This window comes from Marmota monax, unplaced genomic scaffold (genome assembly GCF_021218885.2).
Source record: "Marmota monax isolate L192 unplaced genomic scaffold, Marmota_monax_Labrador192_F-V1.1 WCK01_AAM20220418_F8-fsc00086, whole genome shotgun sequence".
NCBI classification, from domain to species: domain Eukaryota; kingdom Metazoa; phylum Chordata; class Mammalia; order Rodentia; family Sciuridae; genus Marmota; species Marmota monax.
In genome coordinates this window covers 2259468-2286983 of record NW_026693086.1, presented here as the reverse complement: position 1 = coordinate 2286983, position 27516 = coordinate 2259468, and the positions used below count along the sequence as shown (strand labels likewise).

Below are 27516 nucleotides of genomic sequence, written 5' to 3'. Positions count from 1 at the left end.
CTTGAGTGAGCCATCTAGGGCTTGACTAAGCCACCATTTGCTTTGGGGGTACCAGTCTGTACAGTGCATTTTAGAGAATGGAAAAACTCCCCAATAATTAATATTGGTTTTGTTTTGGAAAAAGATCACAACGTAGTCTATATATCTAAAAGTGCCTGCTACTTTAAGACAACTGTTCTACATGTTTGCTACCCTGACTGACATTGTCTTACCAGGCAAAAATTCTGATGACTGCAGCAACAGATTTATCTACTAAGGGAGGGAATCATTTCAGAAGAACTATACCAGGTTCCTGGGTTGAAAGGAAAGATGCCACCCAAGTGGAAGGAGCAGTCTCCACTCTCAACAGGCCTGTGGTGGGCAGTAGCGGGGCTGGGGCGCCGCCCTGGAGCTTTACGCTCAGCACGAGGAAGTTGCTCTCCATTTTAGAAGGACCCCCAAATCCAGTCTGTTTCACTGTGACACGTGGCTACAGACCCTTCTGGTCTACTCTGCTCAGGGCCCTTATTATTCCACTCCTTATTCACTAGACTAATTTCTATTCTACGAAACTTTCCCACCCCTTTGCCCCGTTTCAGGTGTCAGACACCCACCTCTCTGTGAATCAACAGTTTCCCATAAATAAACACCTCGTCTACCACAGTCTTGTACCCTGTGCTTTTCCTTTATTAAATAATGTGGAAATGAGTATGTTGCTACAGTATCTACTCAGTTTCCAGCATGGAAGAGATTTATATTATAAATTAAAGAAATCATTTTTCATTAAAATAGAGAAATGGAACAGTAATTTCACTGGATCTTCTAAAGTATTTGGAACCTTGATATGGTAGATACGTGAATTTAATTAACTATCATCAGCCATTAGTATTAATAACTTGTAAATAATTTTATAATTAAAGACATAGTCTTTTATTTCTGCCTGAACTTTTATTGTTTTGGTTATAATTTTCTTAGATTTTACTGGCTACAGTTCTTTTGCAATAAATAATGTTTTAGGCTTATTTTAAAGTATCTTAATATAAACTGCAAATTTAAAAAATCTGCTGAAGTACCAAATACAAAAGAAAAACCAACACTTCATTCCCTATTATGTCTGTTTCCTTAAGTACTGTATTCTTGTATTACTTTATTTCCTACTATGTGTATACACCATGATCTCATTAAATTCAAATCTTATTTTATAAAACATACGGAAACTAAGGCCCAGAGAGGTTAAATAAAAGTTAAGGCCACAACATCCATGTGCTAGGTGGGAAAGTGAAGTTTTGAATTCTCTCTATATGGGTACAAAACTCTATGCTCTTCCCACTTATAAAACTATGTATTAAAAAATATCTAGAAACAGCTAAATATAAAGACCTATGTAATATACTTACCTTTAAAAACCTATTGGCAAGATAAAATAACTATGCGTTAAATTGCATACTCAGCAAACTACTTTATATACATATTCAAAGACATTAAATATTAAGATTAATCTCATTGAAGTTAAAACATTAAATCAAATGCTTTTTAAAGATCAGATCGATTTCTTTTTCGTCTATAAACTGCTTAACATGAAGTGTGTACACACTACCTTCTTTTGAGCAGCTTCCTTCTTTTTCTTGTCGTCTTTTTTCTTTTTCTTTTCTTCCATCAACTGTTCTTCTTCTTGCACTAAATCCCTGAACCACACAGTTGCAATTAACTTTCCCAAAATATATTAAGAAATAAAAATAATGTTGCATACAGGTTCATTTTCACTTATTAGAAATAAAGGCATGGCAAATTTTTCTTTTTCTCTTATCATCCACTGAAATAAAACACCTAAATCTAACTATAAGGTACAATTCACATTTCTTTAATTAATAACAGAGCCTTTTTCCATAATCAAGAGTTTTTATCATAATGTTACATCATGGAACACAATCTAAAATTAGCAAATTTTCCACTGGGAAATAAGCAATTTCCTCCAATTCTAGATTGTAAACAACATCAGGTAAGTTACCTTGCTACTGGCCCCGGTCATCAATCAATAGTTAATGGAGATACCTGGGACCTCTCCTGCCGTGGTATCTGGGAATAGCTTTGGCTTTCCTTGCTCTAAACATGTTTATAAATACTTTAGAGTATATATAATTCACAAACAGGTGACACGTACTTCAGCATTACAATAATTTTGTAATCTACAAACATTTTAAACTATTCTATCAATTCTTGGAAAATAATCAATATGGACTCTGTATATGTTTGTTTAAATTTCTGAATTCAAATCTTCAAAGTTGTGAACAGAATCTTCCATTCAGGATTTCAAAATGACAGACTGGGCAAATGTGTTAGTGTCCTCCTTTACCTCACTGAGATTCAGGGGGAGAAGTCATCACCCTATTCAGAACTGGTGACTGAACAAGAGCAAAGAAAACCACATCCGAGGACAAACCCACGAGAAGTCTTAGATGAACCTGCCCCCTTTTTGGTGGAGCTCTAGACAGGCTCCAAGATCAGAAGAGGGATGGGGCAAAAAGATCACATAAGAAATAGAAAGGCCATGGCTATGCCCCCGCTCCCCACTGCTGACCCCTGTGCCCCCACGGCTACAGGTAGCAACATTTTTAAATCCAGCCAACGAAACCCTCTGAAGAATACATTCCCCCGGAGGCTGGTGGGCTCCTGCAATGGGTTTGGTTGTCTCAAAACAAAGCCCTCTTATTGGAGGATACTGCTACCTGCTCCATGACACCCAAACCGGAGCCTGCCAATCAGCACTCTTCACACACACAGCGCTCGATTGGCATTAACCCTCTCATTCAAGGTAGGAATCCACTGGGTAAAGAAATCTCCGTGGGAGGCTGAGACAGGAGGATCCCAATTTCAAGGCCAGCCTCAGCAATTTAGTGAGGCCCTGTCTCAAAAATTAAACAAACAACAACAAAAAAGAAATCCATGTAAAGGCAGAGGAAATTCACTTCAGATACCTACATTAATTGTCCTGAATTCTTGAACTTAAGAAGTCCATTCATAATACCAACAATCAAAAATCACCAGACACTTGAAGAAAACCATATCCCCCCGCTCTGCCCCCATACATACACACCACTTAACTCCATTCTAAGGAAGCTTCCAGAAGGGACACTACAAATATCAGGCAGACAATGAGAAAGGTTCGGGATGTGAACTAGGCACCTGGAGGTATGAAAATCATCATCAAGGCTGGGACGCACAAGGTAGTGGGGGTGTAACAGAAGATAAAATCAGAAAGAGGCAAGTACGTAAGAAACGGCAAGAGGTGCTACAGGTGCCGTGCAACGAGCACAAACAAAATTAAGTTGGCTTTTCTGATGGAAGAAACTAAAAGGAAATATAAATAGTGAGAGAGGAGACGGGTAGCATTATGCACCACAGATGACGCTTAGTGAAGTTGGCCATGTGGCTGCTAACAGCAGCTAAAAGTTGAAAGAAGAGCAGGAAAACTTGCTAGATTCCTTGTCATTTTGTTATGAGTGGATCTGTCATGTGGTTAATGGATAGTAACACAGACTTATGCCAATGTACTGTGACTCACTCCTGGGATCTGGGAGAGGGAGACAGTAAGAGTGCACAAACTCATTCATGCCCCAATCCCGGGGCAGCCCAGGACTGGGGCAGCCTCCACCTGTGACTGGGGCAGAGTAAAGCAGTGAAGGCAACTAGGTCAAACGAAGAACTCAAGAGCCAAAGCTGATTGTTACCTCTAAGTACTTAACCTTCTTCAGCCTCAGTTTCCTCCTATCAACACTGGGGATAAATAACCATAAATGTCTATTTCATGGTTTTAAAAATAAAGATTAGGTAAGGACCACTACTTAGTACAAAGTTCCTAGTAAGCACGCAAAGGACCTCACTAATTCTCAGTGGTGTCCAAAAGACTGTCTAGCCCTCTGTGTCAAGACGTCACTTCAGCATTTAATCTTCCTGTTCTGTGAATTAGAGACAGGTCCTTTTCTGAACTTCTGCGCCACAGTAATTTGACTCTGTGGGATGTTCTCTATCTGGAATGTTTTCTCCTTTCTCAAACCTTATTTTACAGACTTTTTGAGGAGATTCGCAACTGTTTTCCTGGCCACAAATATTCTTCTTGGTACTTAAAAGGCGTGCCACATTTCCTCTCAAGCAAATACAATAGCAGCTGATATTTTAAGCACAGGAAACAAAATCCAGTTCTTCAACACTGTTCCCAGAGCCAATTAACCATGCTTTCCCCACATCCCCTACCTGAGGAAATCAAGTGGAAAAATACATATATCAATGCAGCAGTTGTTCTCAAATACATCTGCTTCCAGAATTTAAATGCCAGTAGAGATTAAGACATTTAATTATAACACTTATACTACCTATCAAAAGGAATAAAGGGCTGGGCATGGTGATGTACACCTGTAATCCCAGCAGTAAGAATTGGCAGGATAGACCTAAAGGGGTCCATCATATTTGACTTACGCTCTACAAAGACAACTTTCCTGTCAGCAATCGTTTACCCCTTTAAAGGTCAGTGGCAAGAAACCTTAAATCTGTTAGGTTCTGTAAATCTGCCTTATGGCTTTATAAAAATTAAGACTCCCTTTTGATTAGAACTTGATTATTTTTATTTACTTATACCTTGTACCACATGTACAAAGCCTTTGAGGTAGCTATAAGAATCCATCCCTCTGAGGGAACTTTCTAGGAAGAAGGAAATGTTTGCTAACTTTACTGGATTTCAGGAATGCAGTCACATGAGGGTATACATCTTTCAAGTCAATCACCTATACAATAAAAATGTGTGAACTTTGCTGTACAAAAACTATATCTTGAAGTTAATTTTAACACATAGAATGGGGGGATACAATATTTAAATTAGGTAAAATACACATATTAAGATTAAGGTGGTATTCTCCACATAATTCTTCAACTGTTGTCGTTGTAAAGCATGCATCAATTTTTGAATTCATCTTCCAGTGATCAATAAAAATCATTTATTTGTAGGTCTAGGAATGAATTTCCTCAACAAGCAATGACAGTTTTATCTGTGTTGACTGCACCCTGTTCAACAATTACGCAGGCCAATTTTAGAAAATTCTCTCCTCATTAATCCAAAATCTACTTCCCTATAATTCCCACTCACTGGTCCTAGGAACCTAGGAATGAAAACAAACCTGAGTGATTAAAATGTTGCAGTGACTATACAGGGCCTTTTTAATGTTTTCTAATTTAGCTACTCATTTTTTATGATAGGTTAAAAAAAATCTCCCTTTTATAGGTGAAGAAACGAAAGCGCAGAAAAGTGACTTGTTCAAAGTCATATGCTAATACAGGGTGGAGTCAGGACTCATCTCTGTTTTCTAAGTCTCAGTTGTCGTTTTACTATATTCTGCTATCTCCCTAACCCCAAGTAAAGTACAGCCTTACTAGATCTCTTTTCCAGGAGTTACAACACAGGGGTGGGAGTTTGGCTCAGTGATAGAGTGGTTGCTCAGTATGCACAAGGCCCTGATTTTATCTCCAGCAGTGCCTGCATGTGCGCGCGCATGCACATCACAGGGAAAGGTCATCATTTTGTCATTTTGATAGGTTGTAATAAATCTTATTTATGACATAATTTCCCCACAGACAGAATGCCTTCTAATTTCTCTACAACTTTCATAGGAACTCTTTCAACAAAATACACTACAGAAAACACAAACTATTAGCGTTCCATGAACCATGGGTATATAATTAGGAACAAGAACAGCAAATGTACCAAGGAAGAAAGACTAAATTGCCAATGGTTTTAACAAGAAAGGCCCAGGCATTGGTGATCATTAAGAAAGCAACTACAGTATTTTATTCTATGAATGCTTGTGGGAGGGTGATCTGAAGAAGCGAGGCCTCTACTAATGTAGTAAAGTCCCACATTTGAGGTTTTCCATAGTTTAAAGGCGGGGTCGGGCAGGAAGGTAACTAGAAGGCCAGGAGAATTAGCAAAAATTTCTGTTCTTAAAATGTCAAGTATTTTTAGTTTTAAAAAGTGCTAAATGAGGGCTGGGGTTGTAACTCAGTGGTAGAGAGCTTGCCTACCATGCGTAAGGCACTAGGTTCGATTCTCAGCACCACATATAAATAAATAAAATAACAACTAAAAAAAATTAACTAAAAAATTTTTTTTACAAAAAGTATTAAATGAGTGAATGCTAGTTTTTAAAAACAAAAGAACTGGTTGAACACAGTGCTGCATACCTATGAGTCCAGGTACTTGGGAAGCTGAGGCAGAAGGACCCCAAGTTCAAAGTCAACCCCGGGCAACCTGCCCAGTCACAAAATAAAAAAGACTGAGAATGTAGCTTAATGGTAGAGTGCCTCCATAGCATGCATGAGGCCCTGTGTTCTATCCCCAGCACTGCAAAAACAAAAGACAAAACAAAACAAAACAAAAACCAAAAAAACCACCCCCCCAACACACAATAAATAACAACAACAAAAAAACCCAAAAGCACTAAAAGGCTATTCTCCTATTTCTAGGTGTCACGAGTACATGATATATTTGCTAAATCTTTTCTGTATCTACTGAAATGTTTATATGGCCTTTCACTTTTGATCAGTGGACATAATAAATGTGTCAATAAATTTTCTAAAGTTGAACAGAGCTTGCATTTGGAAGTATAAACCCAACTCAATATTTTTAAATAAACTGCTAAATTTTATTTTTCAATAATGAAAAAGTACTGGCAAAAAATGTTCAAGGTAAAAGTTTTGACAAGAATGAAGAGAATTCTTATATTATTGGTGGGAATAAGAACTACTAAAATCTTTAGGGAAGCATGATGGCAGCAGTGTTGTCTTAACAAGTTATATTCTATCCAGCCATCCCACCCCCACCCCCCCCTTGACAGTGTCTTTCTGTAGTATGGTACACAGGCCAAATGTATACGAAAGTTCACAATAAGGTTCTAAAGGCCTGAAAGCAGAAAATGTGAATATTCATCAATAAAGAAATGGCTATGGTACAGCAAAGCATATCAAAAAGGAGCTAGATCTGTTTACTGATCTGAAAGAATGTCTCTAACATGTTAAAGGAAAAAAAAGGCACAGGAATTGCAATGGTACTATTTCATATTGCTTTAAGAAAAAACTGTATGTCTACATATGTTCATATAACTTGTACAAACTCAAAGACATGGGAAAATAGCCTACTGATTTAGAAAATACCCAACTGATTTTAGAAATCAGGGTCACCTCAATCTGAAGAAAATTTAGAAACTTTTTTTTACAAAGTATATTTCTGATTTCTGTTATGATAAGCATGCATTACTTTTGTAATTTAGTACCAAAAAAAATTTTTTTAAGTATCAGAAGTTTAGGGTTTGCTTTCACTACTCTAGGCCCCTCTGTACCTCACAGGAAAAGAAAACAATGAAACAAGATTGTCAGAATGTTGGCAATTGCTGAAACTGGTTAATGGATTCATGTATATTCCTCAGTCTGTTCTATTTTTCTGTGTACTTGACATTTTCCATACAAAACAAAGAACTTCACACACACACACACACACACACACACACACACACGCCTCCACACCAATGACTAAAGACAACAAGATGGGCCAATGGGGAAATGAGAGATTTGAAGTAGATGTGTGTGAGAACCAGAGTCTTGGGAGGCAGAAAGAGAATGGGTATGGCAAAGGCTTCCTATGGCAGCATGATACACCTCATTGCCAGGACTGTCCTCTACTCTTGCACTTCCAAATGCTTGATGGCTAGTTTCTTCCACGTTTCTAGCATGGATATCATTAAAATAATCCCTTCTGAGGGGATGGTAGTGCTAACTCTCTCTGATAAGCAATTTCAAAGTATCTATTCATAATGAATTTGTAAATGTCACCTATTTTATGATCCGCTGATGTCAATCTAAGCTTTTGGAAAGGGAATGATACAAAGGTGGACACTGCAAAATATTAGTCTAAAAGCCAATCTATAGGGAAAGGTTAAACAAATCAGGCAGGAGGGCAGACTTGAGTCAGGAGAGAGGTAACACAGCACGTCTGAGAACGTGGTCTTTGGAAACAACAGCAAGCTTAGTCCTCGGTGGGTGTGAGGGAAGTGGAATTTCTGGATTCATACCACCCCCTAAGGTAAGCTATTAACAAATACCATGGTTTATGCTAAGCATAAACTCTCTTTGAGAGCATGGAATTTTGGTCCAGGACCAGACTGCAAGGGAAACACTGGACTTGAATCTCTAACAGCTCCCAGGCAAACACTGTACTCACAATGTTACAATTTGATGCTGGGAAAATGAAGCATGCCCTCCAAGACTATGGGAAGAGGACTCTGGGAAGCTTACACCTGGGGCTTTGCCCTTAGTATCCTTCAATGGTACTAAGTGGCAGCCACGAACACAGTAGCATGCCAAGTCCTGGAAGTCTTTCTTCACACTGAAGAGACAGAACTTGTAAGACTCAGGAGCAGGTGGGCCTCCTCAGGCAAACCCAGCACAGCAAGGAGACTTGACAGCACCACCATTTCTGGGACTAAGATTGACTGAAACAGCAAAGGGAGGAAAAGTGTTGAGTAAGAATAGGCAATAAACTGGCTATAAAGGTGAGAAGTCAGATGCAGAAATCTGAGTGAACCACAATTATGGTAGTGGAAAAGCAAAAAATAAATCCAAGATAACCCTAACAAATTAGAATCATTATCAGTATTAATAAGATTGACAAAAGAGAGTAAGGTTAATGACAACTCTAGATTTTAAAGCGTTAAATGGCTCTATTTCACTTTAAGAAAGAGAAAACTGGAAGCAAGTTTCCTGAGGCCCAACAAGTTCATCAGTCAAAATTCACCATAAGGCAGACCATCCTCACGGAGAAGTCAACTGCATGCTACAAGCAAGTTACAACAGCCCACTTCACATCTCCTGCCAAAAAATACTTTGCTCTACTTCTTCCCTTACAGATCCTACCTTATTCTATTTTCTCCTGCTTCCCTTTCTAATTACTATCCCTTCATTTTTTTCTCCTTTTGGTCTTTCTATGAAAATTAATGACCAAAGCCAGTCCAGCATACAAAAAAAGGAAGCCAATGGTAAACTTCACCAGACCGTAGAGATGGAAATCCAACTCCAGCAAAAACAGGTAGGGGTTTGAAGTCCCAGGGGGCTGGGTCAGTTTTTTCAAAAACTCTCCCAGTAAAATGAAGAGAACAGAATAAAACGAAGTTTTACAGATTGCTTTCAAAATGAAGAATATTAGTACATATCTGGGAGAGAAAAGGAGTTAAGAAACAAAGGAATCAAAGAAGTAACAACGGAGGAGTTGTGCTAGAAGCTGTAACCACAGGTAGTTAAATATCTGCAAATTCAGAAGTAGCTAAATGATAAAATGGAATACTAACAGTTGCAAAACCAACAAAGCTCTTTGTTTACATCCTGATATGCAATGACTGAGAAGGCATGAAGTTAACTGAAAGCTAAAGTTCAGTGTGCTATCTTTTAGGCTGGGGATAGATAATATGAACATACACCCACATATGACTCTCTAGTAGTATAAAGATTAAATTCTAGAAGTGTGTACGAACAAACTAAAAAAACATTTATATTAAGAGTATGGAGAGGAAAGAGGAATAACACACAGGGTAGTAGCAGTGCTATTTTCATTCAATTACATACATTATATATACCATGTATGTAATTGAACCCAGGGCCTTGCACATGCTAGGCAAGATCTCTACTACTAAGCTGCACCGCCAGTTCCATCAATGCTATTTTCAGAATGCATAGTTTCAGAGGCACAAGTGAAAGTGGTAGTGACAAGTTGGAGTATCTTCTTCTGAAGGAAGGGGCCAGGTGTGGTGCCGCACACCTATAATACCAGTGACTTGGGAGGCTGAGGCAGAAGGATCACAAGTCCAAGGCCGGCCTTAGCAACTTAGCAAGGCCCTTAGCAGTGTGGTGAAACCTTGTCACAAAATAAAAAATAAAAAGGCCTGGGGATGAGCTCAGTGGTAAAGCACCCCTGGGTTAAATTCCCAGTTAAAAAAAAAAAAAAGAATGAATAGTGGGGAAATAGACAAAAGGTAGCAATGAAGATGCAAATAATACCTTGTCTGGATCTTGTAAGAGGGTGAGCTTAAAAGGCTCCCACTAATCCTATAATTTGAACAATAAAATTTAATAAAATATTTTTCAACAAAGATTCTACAAAGAGCACTTGCCTAGCAGGTGTGAGGCCCTGGGTTCAATCCTCAGCACCACATAAAAATAAATAAAATAAAGGTATTGGGTCCATCTACAACTAAAAAAATTTTTAAAAAATCATTTAAAGATCATTAATGAGACAACTAACAAAATTTAATGTTTACAGATCAGCTATAAATATTGTGCCAATATTATTTTCCCAATTTTAAGAATGCTATTGTAATTAAGAAAAATGCCTTTGACTTTAGGAAATACCAACTCATGTTTTTTAGGGGTAAGAGGGTGCCATGTCTGTAAACTAATCTCAAATGGTAAAAACAGTATGTATGTATGTATGTATGCATGCATGCATGCATATGGGTGTGAGTGGGCATGTAAGTGTGTGTGGGGGTACTGATAAAGCAAACAATTAAATGTTAACATCTGAGGAATAAGGGTGATGGATATTTAGGAATTTTTTGCTCAACTATTATAGCTCTTTTCTACATCTGAAATTATTTCAAAACAAAAAGTTCACAATAAAGAAAACTTTTGAGATTAGAAACAGAGAAAATAATCGATACCCTGACATTAGGACAGAAGCACTCTACAGTGCCTGAGATATTATTCATTTTGAACCCTCAACCCTGAAACTCAGAATTAGTATTCCTATTTGACAGTTAAAAAAACTAAGAACCAGAATGTCTAAGTGACTTGTCCAGATGGTACAAGGCTAAGGTAAGGCTGACTCAAATCCCAGTTTGTAAAATCTGCCCACCTCTCTTTTCAGGTTTAATTACTAGTTCCTTTACATTTCTTTCCAACCCAGACAAACCTTACCCTTGACCTTTAATTAAACAACACTCAATTTTCTAATTATTTTAGATGTTAATCTCACGCTTCCAAATAGGACTAATTACTGGTCTGGGAACAAAAACCAGTTCTTCTATCTGATTTGTACTCCTGGCACTGGGCACTCTGAATCAGATGACAATTGTGGCTTCCTTGCCTTTACTAACACCAAAACTGCACTCTTTTCACTCTTACACCTACTCTCTCTCTACTTTTTTAAGGACCAGTTTGATTCCAGTCTATTCAGAAAAGCAGTTCTGTGCAGAAAAGCATTTCCAGGTTCAATGTCAAAGAAAAGTAAACTTAAATCTCAACTGTGCCACCTACTTGTGCAACCTTAGAACAACTTGTTTAATTTCTCTCAAAGACAAACTTATGAAAGATTTAAAATTATACCTCCCTCAAAGGGTTGTTTGTGAAAATTAGTCAATGGAGATAAGACCATACTAAATGGTGGGTGTGGGAGATTAGATGCTGCAACACAGGAGGGAGTGCGGGGGACTGAGCCCATGAACACAGTATTAGCACAATGAGAGGAGGCAGGTGTCAACTAATACTCAAAGCCCCCAGATCCCAAACCAAGAGCAGGCCAGGCACCACGTACTAAAAGCAGGCAAGGATATCGCAGGAAGAGAAAAATATAGATTAATAATCCTTATGAACATGAACACAAAAATCCTCACAAGTCTAACAAATCAAATCCAGCAATATATAGGATCATACAAAATGTGGTTATCCCAAGAATGCAAGGTTGGTTTATCACGTGACAATCAACACAATACATGATTATAGAATATCTCAATAGACAAAAAAAAGCATGACAAAATCCAGCACTCTTTCACAAAAAATAAAACAAAACACCAAACTTAGAACAGAAAACTTCCTTAACCTGACAAACTCCATCTACAGAACTAGGGTTGTGGCTCAGTGATAGAGTGATCACCTCGCATGTGGAAGGCACTGGGTTCGATCAGCAGCACCACATAAAAATAAAACAATAAAAAATAAATGTATTGTGTCCATCTACAACTAAAAAAATTTTTAAACTTACAGCTTATATCACACTTATTGGTAAAGACTGAATGCTTTTTAGAAACTCAATTTTATAACAAAGATGTAGTATCTTTTCACCTGCTATTCCACATTGTGCCAGAAGTTTTGTTGTTTTTTTTTTTTAGAGAGAGAATACTTATTTTTCAGTTTTTGGCGGACACAACATCTTTGTTGGTATGTGGTGCTAAGGATCGAACCTGGGCCGCACGCATGCCAGGTGAGCACTGCTACCGCTTGAGCCACATCCCCAGCCTGTGCCAAAAGTTCTTAAAAAAAAAAAAAAAAAAAAAAAAAAAAAACCTAAGGGGAGAGACAGAGACAGAGCACCTGTGTACCTGCACAAGCAAACATAAAGGACATAAACATCAAGGACAATGTAAACCTATCTCCAGTCAGAGATGACATGGGCTGGGGGGTATAACTCACTCTAAAATTCATACAGAAATGCAAGCAGAACAGCCAATGCAACCCTAAAAGGAACAAAACAGACCATACACTCCCTAATATCCAACTACCACAGGAGATACAGTAATCAAGACAACATGAAGCAGGTATACTGATGAATGGATGTACAGAACAAATGGATCAGAGAATCCAGAGACACTTCATTACATATGATCAATACATGTTCAGCACAGGTGCCAAAATAAAGTCTTTTCAACAAATAGTGTCTGCAGTCAAAAGAAAAGAATGAGATTGGAGTCCTTACATCATATACAAAAATTAACTAAAATTGGATAACAAGCATAAATGTGAGAGCTAAAATTAAAAAGTATTAGAAGACTTAAAAAGTAATCTCAGAATGAGTACCAGAGGCACAAGCAACCAAAGAGATAAAACCAGCTCATCCAGAAAGTGAAGAGAACATACAAATGGGGGAAAAATATACTAGTAAATCATATATCTCATGTGATACTTGTTTTCAAACTGTATTAAGAATTCTTACAACTCAATAATAAAAAATATAACCCAATTTTAAAACGAGCAAAGTATACTCAAACACATTTGTCCAAATCAGATACACAAATGACAAATAAGAACATGAAAAGATGCTCAACATCATTAGTCAAAGGGAAACGCAAATCAAAACCACAATTGAAATAACCAATTATATCCAGTAGGATGGCTATAACCAAAAAGGGCAATAACAAGTATTGGCAAAGATGTGGAGAACAGGAACCCTCTCATATTGCTGGCAGAAATATCAAGCAGCATGGATGCTTTGGAAGACTCCTGCAGTTCCTCAAAGAGTTTCCCCGTAATCCAGCAACCCTAGGCACACACCAAACAGAACTGGAAACATGTCCACACAAACACTTGTACACAAATGTTAATGGTAGCATTACTCCTGATAACCCCAAAGTGAAAACAACAAAGTGGAAAAAAAAATTAAAAACAAATGCCCACCAAAAGATAAATGGGTATAAAATATGGTATGTGGGGCTGAGGATGCAGCTCAGTAGCAGGGTACTGGTTTGGCATTCTGAGGTCCTGGATTTGATTTCCAGCACCACAAAGAAATAAAAAGAAAGGAAATATAGTATAACCACGCAATGGGTTATAAAAAGAAATGAAGTACTGATATATGCTACAAAATGGAAAACCTTGAAAACACTATGCTAAATAAATTAGGCCAGACACAAAAAGATACAAAGAATCATAATGCATGATTCCATTTATATGAAATACCTGGAAGAGGCAAATCCACAGTCAGAAAGTAGATCAGTGGTGGAAGGAGGGACAAACGACTGATTGCTATCAGGTATGAGGTTTTAGGGAGCAGGATGAAAATGTTCTGAAATCAGACAGTGATGAACACACAATTCTGTGAATACATTAGAAACCAATGAGTCACACACTTTGTATACTTTTTAAAAGAGTGAGTTTTATGATATGTGAATTTTACCTCAATAAAGCTGCTATTAAAAACCGGGAAAGTGAGTGGAATGTTCAGAGGTGGTGGCATATGGAGTCAGGGCGAGAAGTGGAAGGACGGCACTAACCAGATAAACTGAAATCTGAAGTGCAGGAGTCTGAGCTTACATTCCTGAGTCACTGGAGAAGCAGCAGGTTTCTAGGAAACAGTGATTGACAAGCTCAAAATTGTGGCTTAAAGATGACTAACCTTCAGCAGTGTAGGGAATGCACGTTTTATGCCCCTTTCCATCTTTATACTTTTAAAATGTACATTTATATGCCTCTCATTGCCTAAGGATTTACAAATAGACTGTATTCTTCTGACATCCTCTGTACAGTCAATTTAAAAAAGTGAAGCCAAGTACATTTAAAATCAGTGCATATTTAAGCACGACACAGAACCATTTCCTTCTGTTGGTTCATACACGTGTTTTGGGAGTATACTTCAAAAGAACAGGAGAAAGACTGGACCCAAGTCAACAAGACACAGATGTCATAACTGTAAAAACATTCAATATCATTGCAGCAGACTGCTCAAAAAATGCTTGCTGACTAAAAACCACTAGGAAGAACAGGAAAAAGTAAGCTCAGTCTTGTTTGTTATTATACAGAATCCAATCAATCATTGTTTGCAGAAAATATCTTGTGAGGTTCAAAGTATAAAATTCCTCAACCAGGTTTCAATCTGTTTTGAACATTCCATTTAAAATGGGAAGTCAGCTGAGTCATCGTCACATAACATACTACTGCTGAAAATTCAAAACGTTTCTCAGTTACAAGAGTGGAAATGCTAAGATTCTGCTTCGCAGCCAACTCAAACACACACAGAGAATGAAAATCATTTTTAAAATACAACATCTTAAATAAGAAATTTAAACTATATTTATGTTTGTTTTTTAAAATTAAAATTATGCCTTAGCTGAATATTACTTTTTCTCTTTTGAATCTCATTTCAGCTCCTCTGACAGATTCCCTACAATGCAATGCTTCTTAATCTTTAAAAAGCAATGACTTTTGAAATTCGACAAATGCTAAGAATCACATCTGGTTTGTTTTGTATTATGCTTTTTTTAAACACACACTTTTTCAAATTAATTTTCTGCAGAACCCAGGATGAACCTCATTCTGTGGGCACAGTGCCATTCTAACCTAAATGGGGCTTTCTTTTAATTAAGAATGCATATTACACCAGTCATGGTGGCACAGGCCTGTAATCTCAGATATTTGGGAGGCTGCAGCAAGAGGACTACAAGTTCGAGGCCAGCCTGGGCAAATTAGCGGTAGGTACCATCTCAAAAATAAAAAATGAAAAGGGATGGGAATGTTGATAAGTGGCACAATGCCCCTGGGTTCAACCTCCCAAAATGTGTGTGTGTGTGTGTGTGTGTGTGTTTTATATGCCCAACTCCTGTATTTCATTTTTTAATCTTAGAGGATTATCAGTTCATCACTGAACAATGCTAAAAACCAGCAACTTTTATGTTCAACTTAAGTAAGGGAGCTACCTTCAAATAACCCTTCAAAAAAGCAGCAATTAGTACAAGTAGTAATTGATTTAAATATGAAGATATAATTACTGTGACTTCAAATGTTTATAATTATCTCAGTTTAGTTGTTTGGCATTTCCTAAAATGAAAGAAACATCCAGTGTGAAAGCATAAATACTGTATAATCATCTGGTTAATTTACTTAAAAATGGTCAAGGACAGTGTCTAATGTGGTATACTGAGAACACACACATCATCACCTCTGGGATATTTCTTTCAAAAAATATGAATCTAATCATACAGAAACTCAGATAAATCCAAGTTGCAGAAACAACTAGTCACAGAAATGGCACCATCATGAAAGGGGCAGAAAAGCGTTCAGGAACTGTTCCTGATACAAGGAAACTTCTGAGACAAGACAATTAAATGCAACCCTGGGTTCAGGAATTGAGGAAAAGAAAAAACATTATTAGGACAACTGAGAAACTTTAGATATGGATCAAACAGTATGTAAAGCTGAACTTGCCAAGTGAGATCCTTTGATTGTCATATGCAGATGCCATGGGGGTGAAATGTCATGGAAAAAACAAATGTAGCAAAATATTAGTAATCAAGAAACCTAGCTAAAGAGAGACCAATTTTCAATGCACTACTTAATGTTAGAATGATTAAAAAACAAAACAAAACAAAAAAAAACCCCTTAAAACAGGAGAGGAACTTTTTCTTCATCTTGAGTGACATTTATTATAAACCAGATTTAACAGAATACATACACCAAATTCAAGAGATCATAAAAATGATACTTTTTATGTTTATGTTCAAATTTTCCAGAGGATTGTTACATTTTTTTAATTAAGCATACAGTTTAGGACTCATTTACTCTATCTACTGATTTATCAGAGTTGCCAAATTGAACTAGAAAGAAACCTATCAAAATGAATTTGCTTAAAAAATAAGGATTTGCTAGCCTGCAAACCAGATCACAGCAAAGCACCAGAAAAACTTAAAATCAGAAGATGAATTGTCTCCCAAATAAAGGTAGATGGATTCCAAGAAGAGGATCCACCTTGGCTAGAGAGAGCTAACACCCTAGTTTACTCTTCTGTCTCAAGTGTCTTCTGATATAGCATTTGTCCCAGTCATAAGTGCCTCACACAAGTGTCCCAGTTTAGATGCTACATTATAGGGTATAAAGAATGTCTGCTGTACAGCAGCATTTAATAGTTGATTTATGGGGGGGTGGAGGGATCAGTACAACGTGAAGCACGTCAGCACCTATTTAGACAATACTCTATATTATAGTAAATACATCACTAGAATGGGCATAAAATATATTGTTACCTTTTCAGAAAGAAAAAAACCAAAGTTATCTATTATGCAATTAAAATAAAATGCTGCATAGTGGGAAAACTAGAGTTCAGAGTGAAAAGGCCTGTTTGAATTCCACCTCTGTCACTTTTTTTTAAATATATTTTTTAGATGTTGATGGATCTTTATTTTATTCATTTATTTATATGTGGTGCTGAGAATTGAACCCAGGGCCTCACACATGCTAGGCAAGTGCTCTACCACTGAGCCACAACTCCAGTCCTACCACCTGTCACTTTTTAAGAGACTACAATAACCTTAGGTAAATTTCTCCACCGAAGCCTTCTCATCTGAAAAATAAATAAGTCAGAATACCAGCTGATCTGTCATAGGTCATGGTCAAGCTCTAAATATTCTATGACTTTGGCCTCCAAAAATACTTTTAAAACTTAGCCTAGTTGAGCTGCACTAGCAGAGATGTTTTTGTTGTTGTTTGTTTTCACAACGGCAAAATTTAACCCATCTTCTCTCCCCAGATAAGACTCCTATTTCTGCTTTGGCTTTACTCTTTCTAAAGGTTGGGTCAATCTCCCTTTACCAAGATGCACACCCCTATTTGACTTTTCGAATACCTAATCAGCTGCCAAATCCCAGGTTCAACCTCCTCAGAATCTCATACTCTTTCACCTCTTTTCTTTTAATTCTTACTTGTTCTTTTCAGTTATATGACAGTAGAATCCATTTTGATATGCTTATACAAACTCGAAATATATCTCATTCCAATTAGGATCCCACTCATGTGGATTCACCTCTTTTCTACCACTTTAATCCCAGTCTTCATCACTCCTTGCCTAGATCACCAATTATCTCCCATAAATACCTGGATCTCCAATCCCAGCCTAGAGTTTTCTATCATATTAGTACTTTGCCAAAAAGCATGCAATGCCTCCCTATACATGAAAATTCATAACAAACTTCTCAACCTGACATTCAAGAAGCCCACATCTCAACCAGTTCGCTATGAATGTCTTATCCAAAAATCCAACTGAACTACTATTTTCTGCTACATCAGATTCCTTTGTACTTACTGGATTTTGTGCCTTTTACTTCTGTGTTGTTCTTACTATACCCCGTTCTCTTTTCAAAATTGATTTTATTATTTTAAGGTCCATTCTAAGGGTGAGCATCTTCATCTAGAAATTACAGCTCCCTCTTCTGAGTGCACAGGATGCTGACATATGACAATTTTAATTGACAGTGAATTTTAAAAGACAGTTTACCTAGGTAGTAAATTCAATTAATCCCTTGTGCTAATTTTGTTTAACTGACATCAGATACCTGGCATACTGTCTTGAGAAAGATTTACTGCTTAGCAGGGGAAAAGGAAAGAGTGACATATCTTTGACATTCAGAAACCAGTTTCCAAACTGGAGCTTCACATAACAGGGTTTGGGTTCCTTGGTATTAAAGATGTTTAAATGAAGTCAACAATTAAAGGTTTGGACTTCTCATGTCAAAAATCCGAAGAAAGTTATACAATAGTGATTCACAATCAGGCTTGATTTCAGCCCACCTCCCAACCCCATGGACCTTTATAAATGTCTGGAAACAGGTGAGCACAGTGGCACACGGCTGTGATCCCAGTGGCTTGGGAGGCTGAGGCAGGAGAATCACAAGTTCAAAACCAGCCTCAATATCTCAGCAAGGCCCTAAGCAACTCAATGAGATTCTGTTTCTAAATAAAATATTTTAAAAAGGGCTGGGAATGAGGCTCAGTAGTTAACACCCCTGGTTGTTCAATCCCCAGTGCCAAAAAAAAGTCTGGAACACCTTTGAGCATCACATACACTGAGCAGGGAGGACTACCAGCAAATGCTGAACATCCTATTACACCCAGAACAGTCCTCACAACGAAGAATTATCTGACCCACAAGGTCAAAAGTGTCCAGGTTGAGAAACTCTGATCTAAACATACTGCATGCATCTATGGGTTTTGCTTCACAAAAGAAATTTTCAAATTTTTCATAGTGAAGAACCATTTCTTCAATCACTAGTGGTTTGGCCTCCTGTAAGTTATTTAATCTCTTTATACCTCAATTTCTTCATCCGTAAAACAGGGATAAAAGCCAGGCACAGCGGTGTACCCTGTGATCCCAGTGACTTAGAAGACTGAAGCAGGAGGATCACAAGTTTGAGGTCAGCTGGCACCAGCAACTTAGCAAGACCACAGCAACTTAACAAGACCCTTTCTCAAAATAGAAAAGACTGTGGACATAACTCAGTGGTAAAGCACCCCTGCATCCATTCCCTAGGAGCAAACAAATAAATAAAAATAATAATAATGATTATTACTATTACCACCTACCTCAAGGGGCTTTTCAAGGAGATGAATCCATGCATGTCAAGTCCTTAGACAAGTACATCAAGCAGAGGGTGAGCATTTAACAAGTCTAGAACTTACATTCTTCCCCTATCTAATGCCCAGTCCAGTGTTTTAAATACAGAAGATGCTCAATAATCGTTCCCTAAGTGAATACAAAAACCTGACTTCCTGGGGAGAGCCCTAAAGGGTAAAGACAGATGTATTCTTTTTTTTTTTTTTTAATGTTTTTAAAGTTGAGCACAGTATCTTAATTATTTATTTTTATGTGATGCTGAGGATCGAACCCAGGGCCTCACACGTGCTAGGCAAGCACTCTACGGCTGAGCCACAACCCCAGCCCTGACAGATGTATTCTTGTTTGGGGAAAAAGGAAGCATTTGCCATCTAATAACATCTCTCCCCACCTGGAACACATTTAACTCAATCTTTTCTCCCCCCTTTTCTTTTTCAATACTGGGGATTAAAGCCAGGGCCTTGCACATACTAGGCAAACACGCTACCACTGAGCATTGCATCCCTAGCCCTCGGAACATCTTTAACCTTTTAAGAATTGGAAGCACTGCCTTAAAAAACATCTCATGGATACTTGTCTTTCCTTTTCACACCTTCTGACCAACTGAGGATCCTCAAACCTGTGAATGGACTGGTATCTCCTGATCCCTATATCTTCTGTCTTGTGTTAGTTATTTATGTACTTATTATAGTTTTCCTACTAGTTTATACATGCCCTGTGGGCATGGACAACATTTGACTCCTTTTTATATAACTCAAGGGGCCTAACAGACCTTAACAACTGGCTGGCCCAAGCCTCTCATTTTTATAGATTAGCCACAGAGAGGACAAGTGACTTGCCAAGAGTCAAGGTCATATTTCAAGTGGCAGAACTCAAATTCGAACTCAGATAGATAGCCAATACAAAGACTCCAAGTTCTGCCCAATTGTAACAGCATATGAAAATTATACCTGTGGTACAATGTTCAACTTAAGTCCTAGGACACTCTTATAGGAACTAAACCTATATACGGTTACCTTGCAAAACAAAAATTAGAAGGGGAAATAGACCCATATCCCAAGCTCCTTTCTGCTGCTGAAATCATACCTTACCAACTCAACCTGTTTTCTTTAATTCTGTATCTTACTATTTAATGACTTTTTGACAACAAAACTTGTTTAAATGTTTGACAACTATTATTTAATCAGTGACATCTGGCTTAATTTCCTCTAAATTATTATTTTGAGTAATAAAATCTCTTAATGGATAAACCAATGATGCCCATCCTCTGCTAACTGAACATTCTTTAACCATCACCTGATCAGATTAATGCTTATAAACCTCAAAAATCTGGAAATTTAGGGTAATTCTATAAGGTGAAATATCCAGATAACTTGAATTGTGAGTGTAAATAATCCCAACATAAGCCTAAAATTTACAATAATCAAGCATAAAGCACACACTAAGACCCAAGATCCGAGAGATTTTATTTTACTATGTTCAAGTGAAAGCTGTTCACATTTTCTCGGTAGATCATGAAATTTCTCTCAATGTCCCAATATGATGCAAAAGAAAAAGGTGAATAAGAAAAGATCATTAAGACAATGTGGATGAGAAAAAGAGTTAAACACAGTGTAATTCCCTGAAGCTGAAGCAATTACAGTTCAATAAAGCCAAACATTACCATAAAGCAATCATTTAAAAAAAAGAACAAGAAAAAAGAAAGAAAAACCTTCCTCTGCGGTGATGCTTTATGTTACCAGTGCAAAAGCATTCAGGCCCAATAGGACCGATTATCACTTACTGAGAACAGATCTTTAATTATTTTACCAGCTGATTAAAAGGAAAAAGAAAAAAAAAAAAAAAGCACACACACACACACACACACGGAACGTGGACACAAAACGTAGTGTCAAAGGAAAACAAACGCAGTTTATGCTTGGTAAAGTTCAAGGGCAAAACTGTTTCCAATGCAACAGAATCCGCCTGACTACAATGTGTTGGAAGAGGGGGAAAAAAAAAAAATGCGAACACATAGTATCTTTTTATAAAGGCAACAATTTGAGCTACAAAGTAATAACGGGGAAGCCAAAACAGTTTGACAGCCCGCCATAAGGGCCGCCTCAATCATGAGTCACACAATGCCTGCAACCATTTACAATAGTAATTAATGCACAAGTCCCCTAATTAAATCCTAAAAGGGTGAGAATGCTTTAACTAAGTTTACAAGAATTGCTTTTTTTTTTAAAAGAAAGGCGCGCGCGCGCGCGCACACACACACTCTCACACACTCACACACGTAATTACGCATCTCCCCGCAATCCTTCCATCCAATATTCCCTCGGGCCGTTTTCTCCCGAATGTCTGTGCTCCTTGCATGCGAAAGAAAAATGACCAGGGGGGGAACTTGTAAACCCAGGAAGGACGAACCCGAGTGGCCAGAGCCGAGTGGAGAGGGGCGGGAGACGGAGAGCTCGCCCATCTTACCTGCTAAGATTTCTTTCTACGTCTTTGGTAGCTTTAGCTTCCAATTCTCTGAAACAGAAAACAAACACACATACACACAAAAAATAAAATAAAATAAAACAACACACACACACACACACAAACAAACACCGAGATGCGCGTGAAAACCGAGCTGCTGCTGCTGCTGCTGCTGCTGCTGCTGCGGCAGAGGCTCGCGCCGGCCGGATGGGGGGAGGGGAGCGGGGGGAGGGGGCTCACAAAGCTGCGGGGCTGCAGCCCAGACTGCGGTCAGGCGGCGCGGGCGAGGCGCAGCCCCGGAGCCGGGCCCAGCGGCGCAGCCAGGCCTCTCCCGGCCGCCCGTCGGGGCTCCGCCACGGCACAGCCCGCGCCCTCCCAGGGAGGCCCCAGATCTCGGGGACGCCCGGCGCCGCCGCTGCCGCCGCCGCCCGCACTTGCGGGCCCCGCAGCAGCACCCGAGGCTCCTCCCGCCCGGAGGGAGGTCCCCGCTCCGCTCACCTCATGTGTGTAAAGTGCACGAGCAAGTGGGGCGCGGTGATGAGGCTCGCGAGCCTCAAGCCCTCCGCAGCGCCGCGGGGAGAGGCCCGAGCCGCTGCACCAGCGCCATTTTCTACACCGACCCGCCGCCGCCGCCGCCGCCGCCGCTGCTGCTGCTGCCGCCGCCGCCGCCGCCGGCCCCAGACCGGAAGTGAATGCCCCACGCGGCAACCCCTTCCGGGGGCGCCGCGGCCACCGGCCCCAAGATGGAGGCCCTAGCAACTAGACCCGCTGACGGGACAGGCCCTTGGCAACCGTCCGGGCGCCTCGCGTGGATCCGGGCCGGACCTCCCCGGAGGACTCAGCCTCCGAGGCGCCCCGCGAGCGGCTGCGGGGCCTCACGAGCCCCGCGCCCAGCCCTTCCCGCCGCGGCCAGTCCCCGTCTGACTCGGCTCCCTCCCCTCCTCCGCCTTCGTTACTGCGACACAAGTTTCCTTCCCCGCCGCCGGCCCCGCCCCCACCGAAACACGCAAAAAAAAAAAAAAAAAGAAATTCCTCTAAACCTCCAATTCCACCCCTGCCGAAGCCGGATGAGGCCGCGCGGCTTTTGAATCCAGCCACTTTTAATTATTGTTGACCTTTGCCAAATATTTAACCTCTGCTTCCCCGACTCCTCCTCAGGTGAAGGGCGCAGACCTGAGAGGGTTGGGAGGTTTGCAAAGGCGATTTTTTTTTAACCACTCGATTTTACGAACCCTTTGGCTGGACAATTGCACTTGCACGCATCTCTGCTCAGGAAATAATCCGAAGTGTCTGTAGACATTGCACCATCGAGATTTCAAGTCATGGCTTTGGTGGTGGTGAAAAGTGGTAAAAGGAACAGTGTGTCCAACCTGGGAAGGTGGCTTTAAAAATTGAACTTGTGGCATGTGTAAGAATAGCGTAAAAATGATGTCTAGGGGAAACGGTTACAATAGGCAGGATCCGTAGCAAATATGTAGACACACTAAGATACTTATGTTTGCAGACCCAGGAAGATACTATGTGTAGATGGAGTCATATATGGACACCGTCGTGTGGATACAATAAGATACGCGCCTACCTACAGGTGGATGCAGCACTGTTAATATGATACATATAGATACAATAGATTTTATAATAAGATTCATATGTTCATGTGCCTGCATTCCCTTCTCTCAATGCTTCTCATCTAAAGAGGAAACCTCCTCTGTACTTAAAATCCATTCCTTTTTACCTTCTCAAAATCCCAATCTGTGGATCATCTCATTTTCCTTTTTTCCTAACCTAAGCCCTTCAACTGGCTTCAAAACATGCTCTCATTAAACACAAGCAACACCTCTCGCACTGTCCAGATCCTATCTCTTCTGAGGTTAGTATATAGGCAAATGAATGAATGCACAGAAATATATATTCATCAAAATGTTAGCTGATGATATCATGCATCTTTCTTCTTTCGGTGTCTCTCTTGTTTTCTTTCTGTATTTACTCTTGAGGGTTCAAATGAGGCTTACAATATGTAAAATGTAGGGCATATCAAATAAATACGAGTGACTTTTCTTTTCCTGCCTTCATCCGTGAAGTCCACTTGCTCAGACACACATTTATTTTTTCTTTCATGATCTTTTCTACTTAAAATGTTAAAAGTTATATTACAGAATTTCTTGAGAAGTTGAAAGGTTGAATATATATGTACGGCACAATATGTTTTCATGCCGGGTTTATGAATAATTTTCCACAATAGCATAAGGCAATGAAAATAGCAATATTTATCAACATTTGCACAGCTGTTAAAATCAGCTGGTTTTCTTATTAAACTTTCTTAGGTTTGAATAACAGCCATTCTCAATTGGGGTGATATTGCTTACCGCCTCTGTTCCTGAGAACATTTAGCAATGTCTAGTTTTTAGTTGTCACACTGGGTATTACAAGTATCTAGTGGTTAGAGCCTAAGGATTCTACTAAATCCTGCAATGTGTAGGATAGACCCCTACAAAGCAAGCAAGAGTATCTCAACCAAAATGCCAATAATTTTCAGCCCTAGAGGAGCCAAGAAAATGTGGTTTCTTTCTTTCTTTCTTTTTCTTTTTCTTTTTTTTTTTTTTTTTTTTTGGTACCAGGGGACTTAACCACTGAGCCACATTCCCAGCCCTTTTAATTATTATTATTATTATTATTATTATTATTATCTTAATTTGAGTCAGGGTCCTGCTAAGTTGCTTACAGCCTAAGTTACTGAGGATGGCTCACTGGGCTTATAGGGATGTCCACACCCGGCCTAGAAGGGGTTTCCTGAAGTTCTGTCCCGAGTGCTTTTTCTTGTAAGATATTTCCTGAGCTGCCGTGTAGTTCACTGTGTGGCACTGCTAGTCAGTTGTTGTTGCTGCTGCACCAGGGATTCAGCCCAGAGGTGCTTAACCTCTGACTCACATCTCCACATCTCTAGCCCTTTTTACTTTTTATTTGGAGACAGGGTCTTGCTAACTTGCTTAGGGCTCTGTTAAGTTGCTGAGGCTGCCTTTGAACTTGGAATCCTCCTGTCTAAGTCTCCTGAGTCCCAGGGATTACAGGCTTGCGCCACTATGCCTGGCTGCTAGTCAGTTTTTAATTATCTTGTACTTAAGCTGGCTACATAGGAGTAGGTCAAGGGAGAATGATATAAGACCAGCACTGATTCCTTTCTGGGGACTCATCAAGGAATCGTTCTTCCCATCCTTTCTCTTTAAAAAAAATAATTAGTCTTTCTGCTGAATAGTTTCCATCATCAAATAAAAAGCAACTGCAAGAACTCCCTTGTGCCTCATTCCTACCATCTCCATTTTTCAGCTCTCCCTAGCAAAGTTTTTTTGGAAAAGTCCTGCACAAGCTGCTTTCAGATAGTCAACTGCTTTCCCCAGCCCACTTTACCCCAAAAGCCCACTCCTTCCTGCAAACCGTTCATATCAAGGTCACAAATGACTTTGAAGCCAAACTCAATGACAGTATCTCTGTCTTCACCTTGATTGACTTTTTACCTGTGTTTGCCACAACTGACCACTCTCTCCTTCTTAAGAGAGCCTTGTTCCTTGGCTATCCTGACAACAGATGCTTCTGGAGTCCTTTTTATCATCATCCTCATCCTCATCACCATGATCATCATCATTTTTTGTATCTCTATCCATTTCTTTTTTGCATTCTTTGCCAGCATCTCCTGCTTTATACCAGACAAATGTTGGAGATTCCAAGACTCTATTCCAGAAGCTCCCTGCCCTTTCTCTTGGGCATGAGCAGTATTATCCACTCTTTTATATTTAACTAGTATCTAAATGCAGATGACACTCAAATTCATAGTCTTAGCCCACATCTCACCCAGGCACCCCAGAATGGCAACATGACAGTCCAACCACCTAACGACTATCTATTGAGCACCTGCTATGTGCCAGGTATGTGCCATGTGTAGATCCTACTACAGTACCTGGCACATAGCAGGTTCCCTGTGATTCATGCAGAACTACTCTGGCAGATTGAGTCTAGCAGGGAAGACAAGGTTTATTTATTTATTTTTTTAATTTTAAAGCAAACTAATAAGTGTTTAATTACAAAACGCAACAAGTGCACAGAAGAAAAGACATAAAATAAAGGAACATAGTAAGAGATGGTGTGCTCTAAAGTTTCTTTGGCAACATAAAACTGCACCCGAGGACTGAAGGATGAAGGGAACGGTGGAGGAAGGGTCTGGGGCTGGAGCTTATGTGTGTACGTTGTCGTTCTGGACAAAACAGGCTTTGCCTTGCAGCTAGATTCTCACTGAGCCACTGCTTTTACTCCTCTTGCATAACCCACTCAGAACCAAACCAGAAACATGGTGCTGTGCAGGAAAACGGGAGCTACAAATTCAGATCTAAATAGGACCTTTTCCCCATTTATCTTCATTCCTTGGAGCCTCTGCTTCCTCAGTTCTTGCAGTTGCCAGAACATAAATGTTCTCTGGCTTCTCTTCCTTCTCTTACTGAGGATTAACGACCGTCCTGATATTTCAGAAATTATGCACTTGAACGAGAGGGATTTCTTTTTTCTTCTAAGGCATTGCCAAATACCATCATGAGATATATATGTATTTTTTTAGGCAAGCCTCACTCAATATTTTTATTTTTATATTTTGCAGTGCTGGGGATTGAATCCAAGGACTTACAGTATTTGATGAGTGCTCTACCACTGAGCTATAGTCTCAGCCCAATATTTTTTAATCTAGAAATTTTCCACAGTCCTGAATAAATGGTCATTGAAAACATAAACATAGATAAGACTTCCTGGAGAAAGTGTATTTGTGACCTTTTGGATACACTTTCTTTGGTACCACTCAGGCACACATTGATTAACTAATCATTAATCGTCCTCACACAGTCCTGTGAGGTGAGAACATTATACCCATTTTGCAAATGAGGGTGATTAACCTTCCCAAAGTCACATAAATAGTAAATGGTTAAACTTTCTTAAAAAGTGTTTTGGCTCCAGAGTTGGGCATGGTGGCGCAGGCCTGTAATCCCAGTGATTCAGGAGGCTGAGTCAGGAGGATTGCAAGTTTGAGGTCAGCCTCAGCAACACAGCAATACCTTGTCTCAAAATAAAAATAAATAAATAAATAAATAAATAAACACTGGGGATGTAGCTCAATGGTGAAGTGCCCCTGGACTCAATCCCCATTACCAAAACAAAACAAAACAAAACCCAGTGTTTTGGCTCCAAAGCTGACCTTTCTAGAAACTACAGTACATTGTACATCTATTTTTCCAAACTGTATTAGACCCTACAGTGGCTTTTGATAACAAGTGTTTTTTAATATCACTCCTTACTTTCCAAAAATGATAATCATAGATAATATAATCTACCTAAGACATAATTTCAAAATGCGTATAAAATGGCATATCTCTGAAATAAGGGAGAAATAAAAGTACATCTAATAAACGTCTTTGGCTATGTAAATGCTTGAGAAGACTCAGGGTAGCCAGAGTACTGGCACCTATGTTTCATATCAGCCCCACACTGACAGAGTGACATGGCTGTGTCTGATGGATTACTCGCACTCTACGAACTGTAGCTATGTCAGATGAATCATTTTTTTCTGGAATGGAGAGCAACTCTCAGTCAAGTTCTGAGCAAATAGAAAACAATTCTGCCTCCATTTATGTGATTATTGTCACCCCTCGTGGTTTTGCTTGTTTTTTTAGTACCAGGGATAGAAGCCAGGGGTGCTTAACCACAGAGCCACATCCTCAGCCCTTTTTATTTTTAGTTTTTAGACAGAGTCTTGCTAAGTTGCTTAGGGCCTCACTAAGTTTCTGAGGCTGGCTTTGAACTTGCCATCCTCCTGCCTCAGCCTCCCAAGCTGCTGGGATTACAGGCGTGCACCACCACGCCCAGCT

At 39.4% G+C, this 27516-nt stretch overlaps 1 protein-coding gene across 6 annotated transcripts in view; it reads right to left on the bottom strand.

Moving 5' to 3' along the window:
- The window catches only part of Tnrc6a (trinucleotide repeat containing adaptor 6A), a 180561-nt gene that overhangs the window by 65163 nt on the left and 87882 nt on the right, over positions 1 to 27516 (bottom strand). For 2 of the 6 annotated variants that reach the window (XR_009227793.1, XM_058582630.1), the window contains exon 3: positions 1574 to 1664. Coding sequence is in view for 2 of the 6 variants with exons in the window: in XM_058582630.1 (XP_058438613.1) it covers positions 1574 to 1664 (91 nt within the window). In the remaining 4 variants the exon portion in view is untranslated. Of the gene's footprint in view, positions 1 to 1573; positions 1665 to 21622; positions 21835 to 22117; positions 22359 to 27516 lie in introns of those variants that run through there. The other 4 variants (XM_058582631.1, XM_058582634.1, XM_058582633.1 and 1 more) reach the window with 4 other exon arrangements.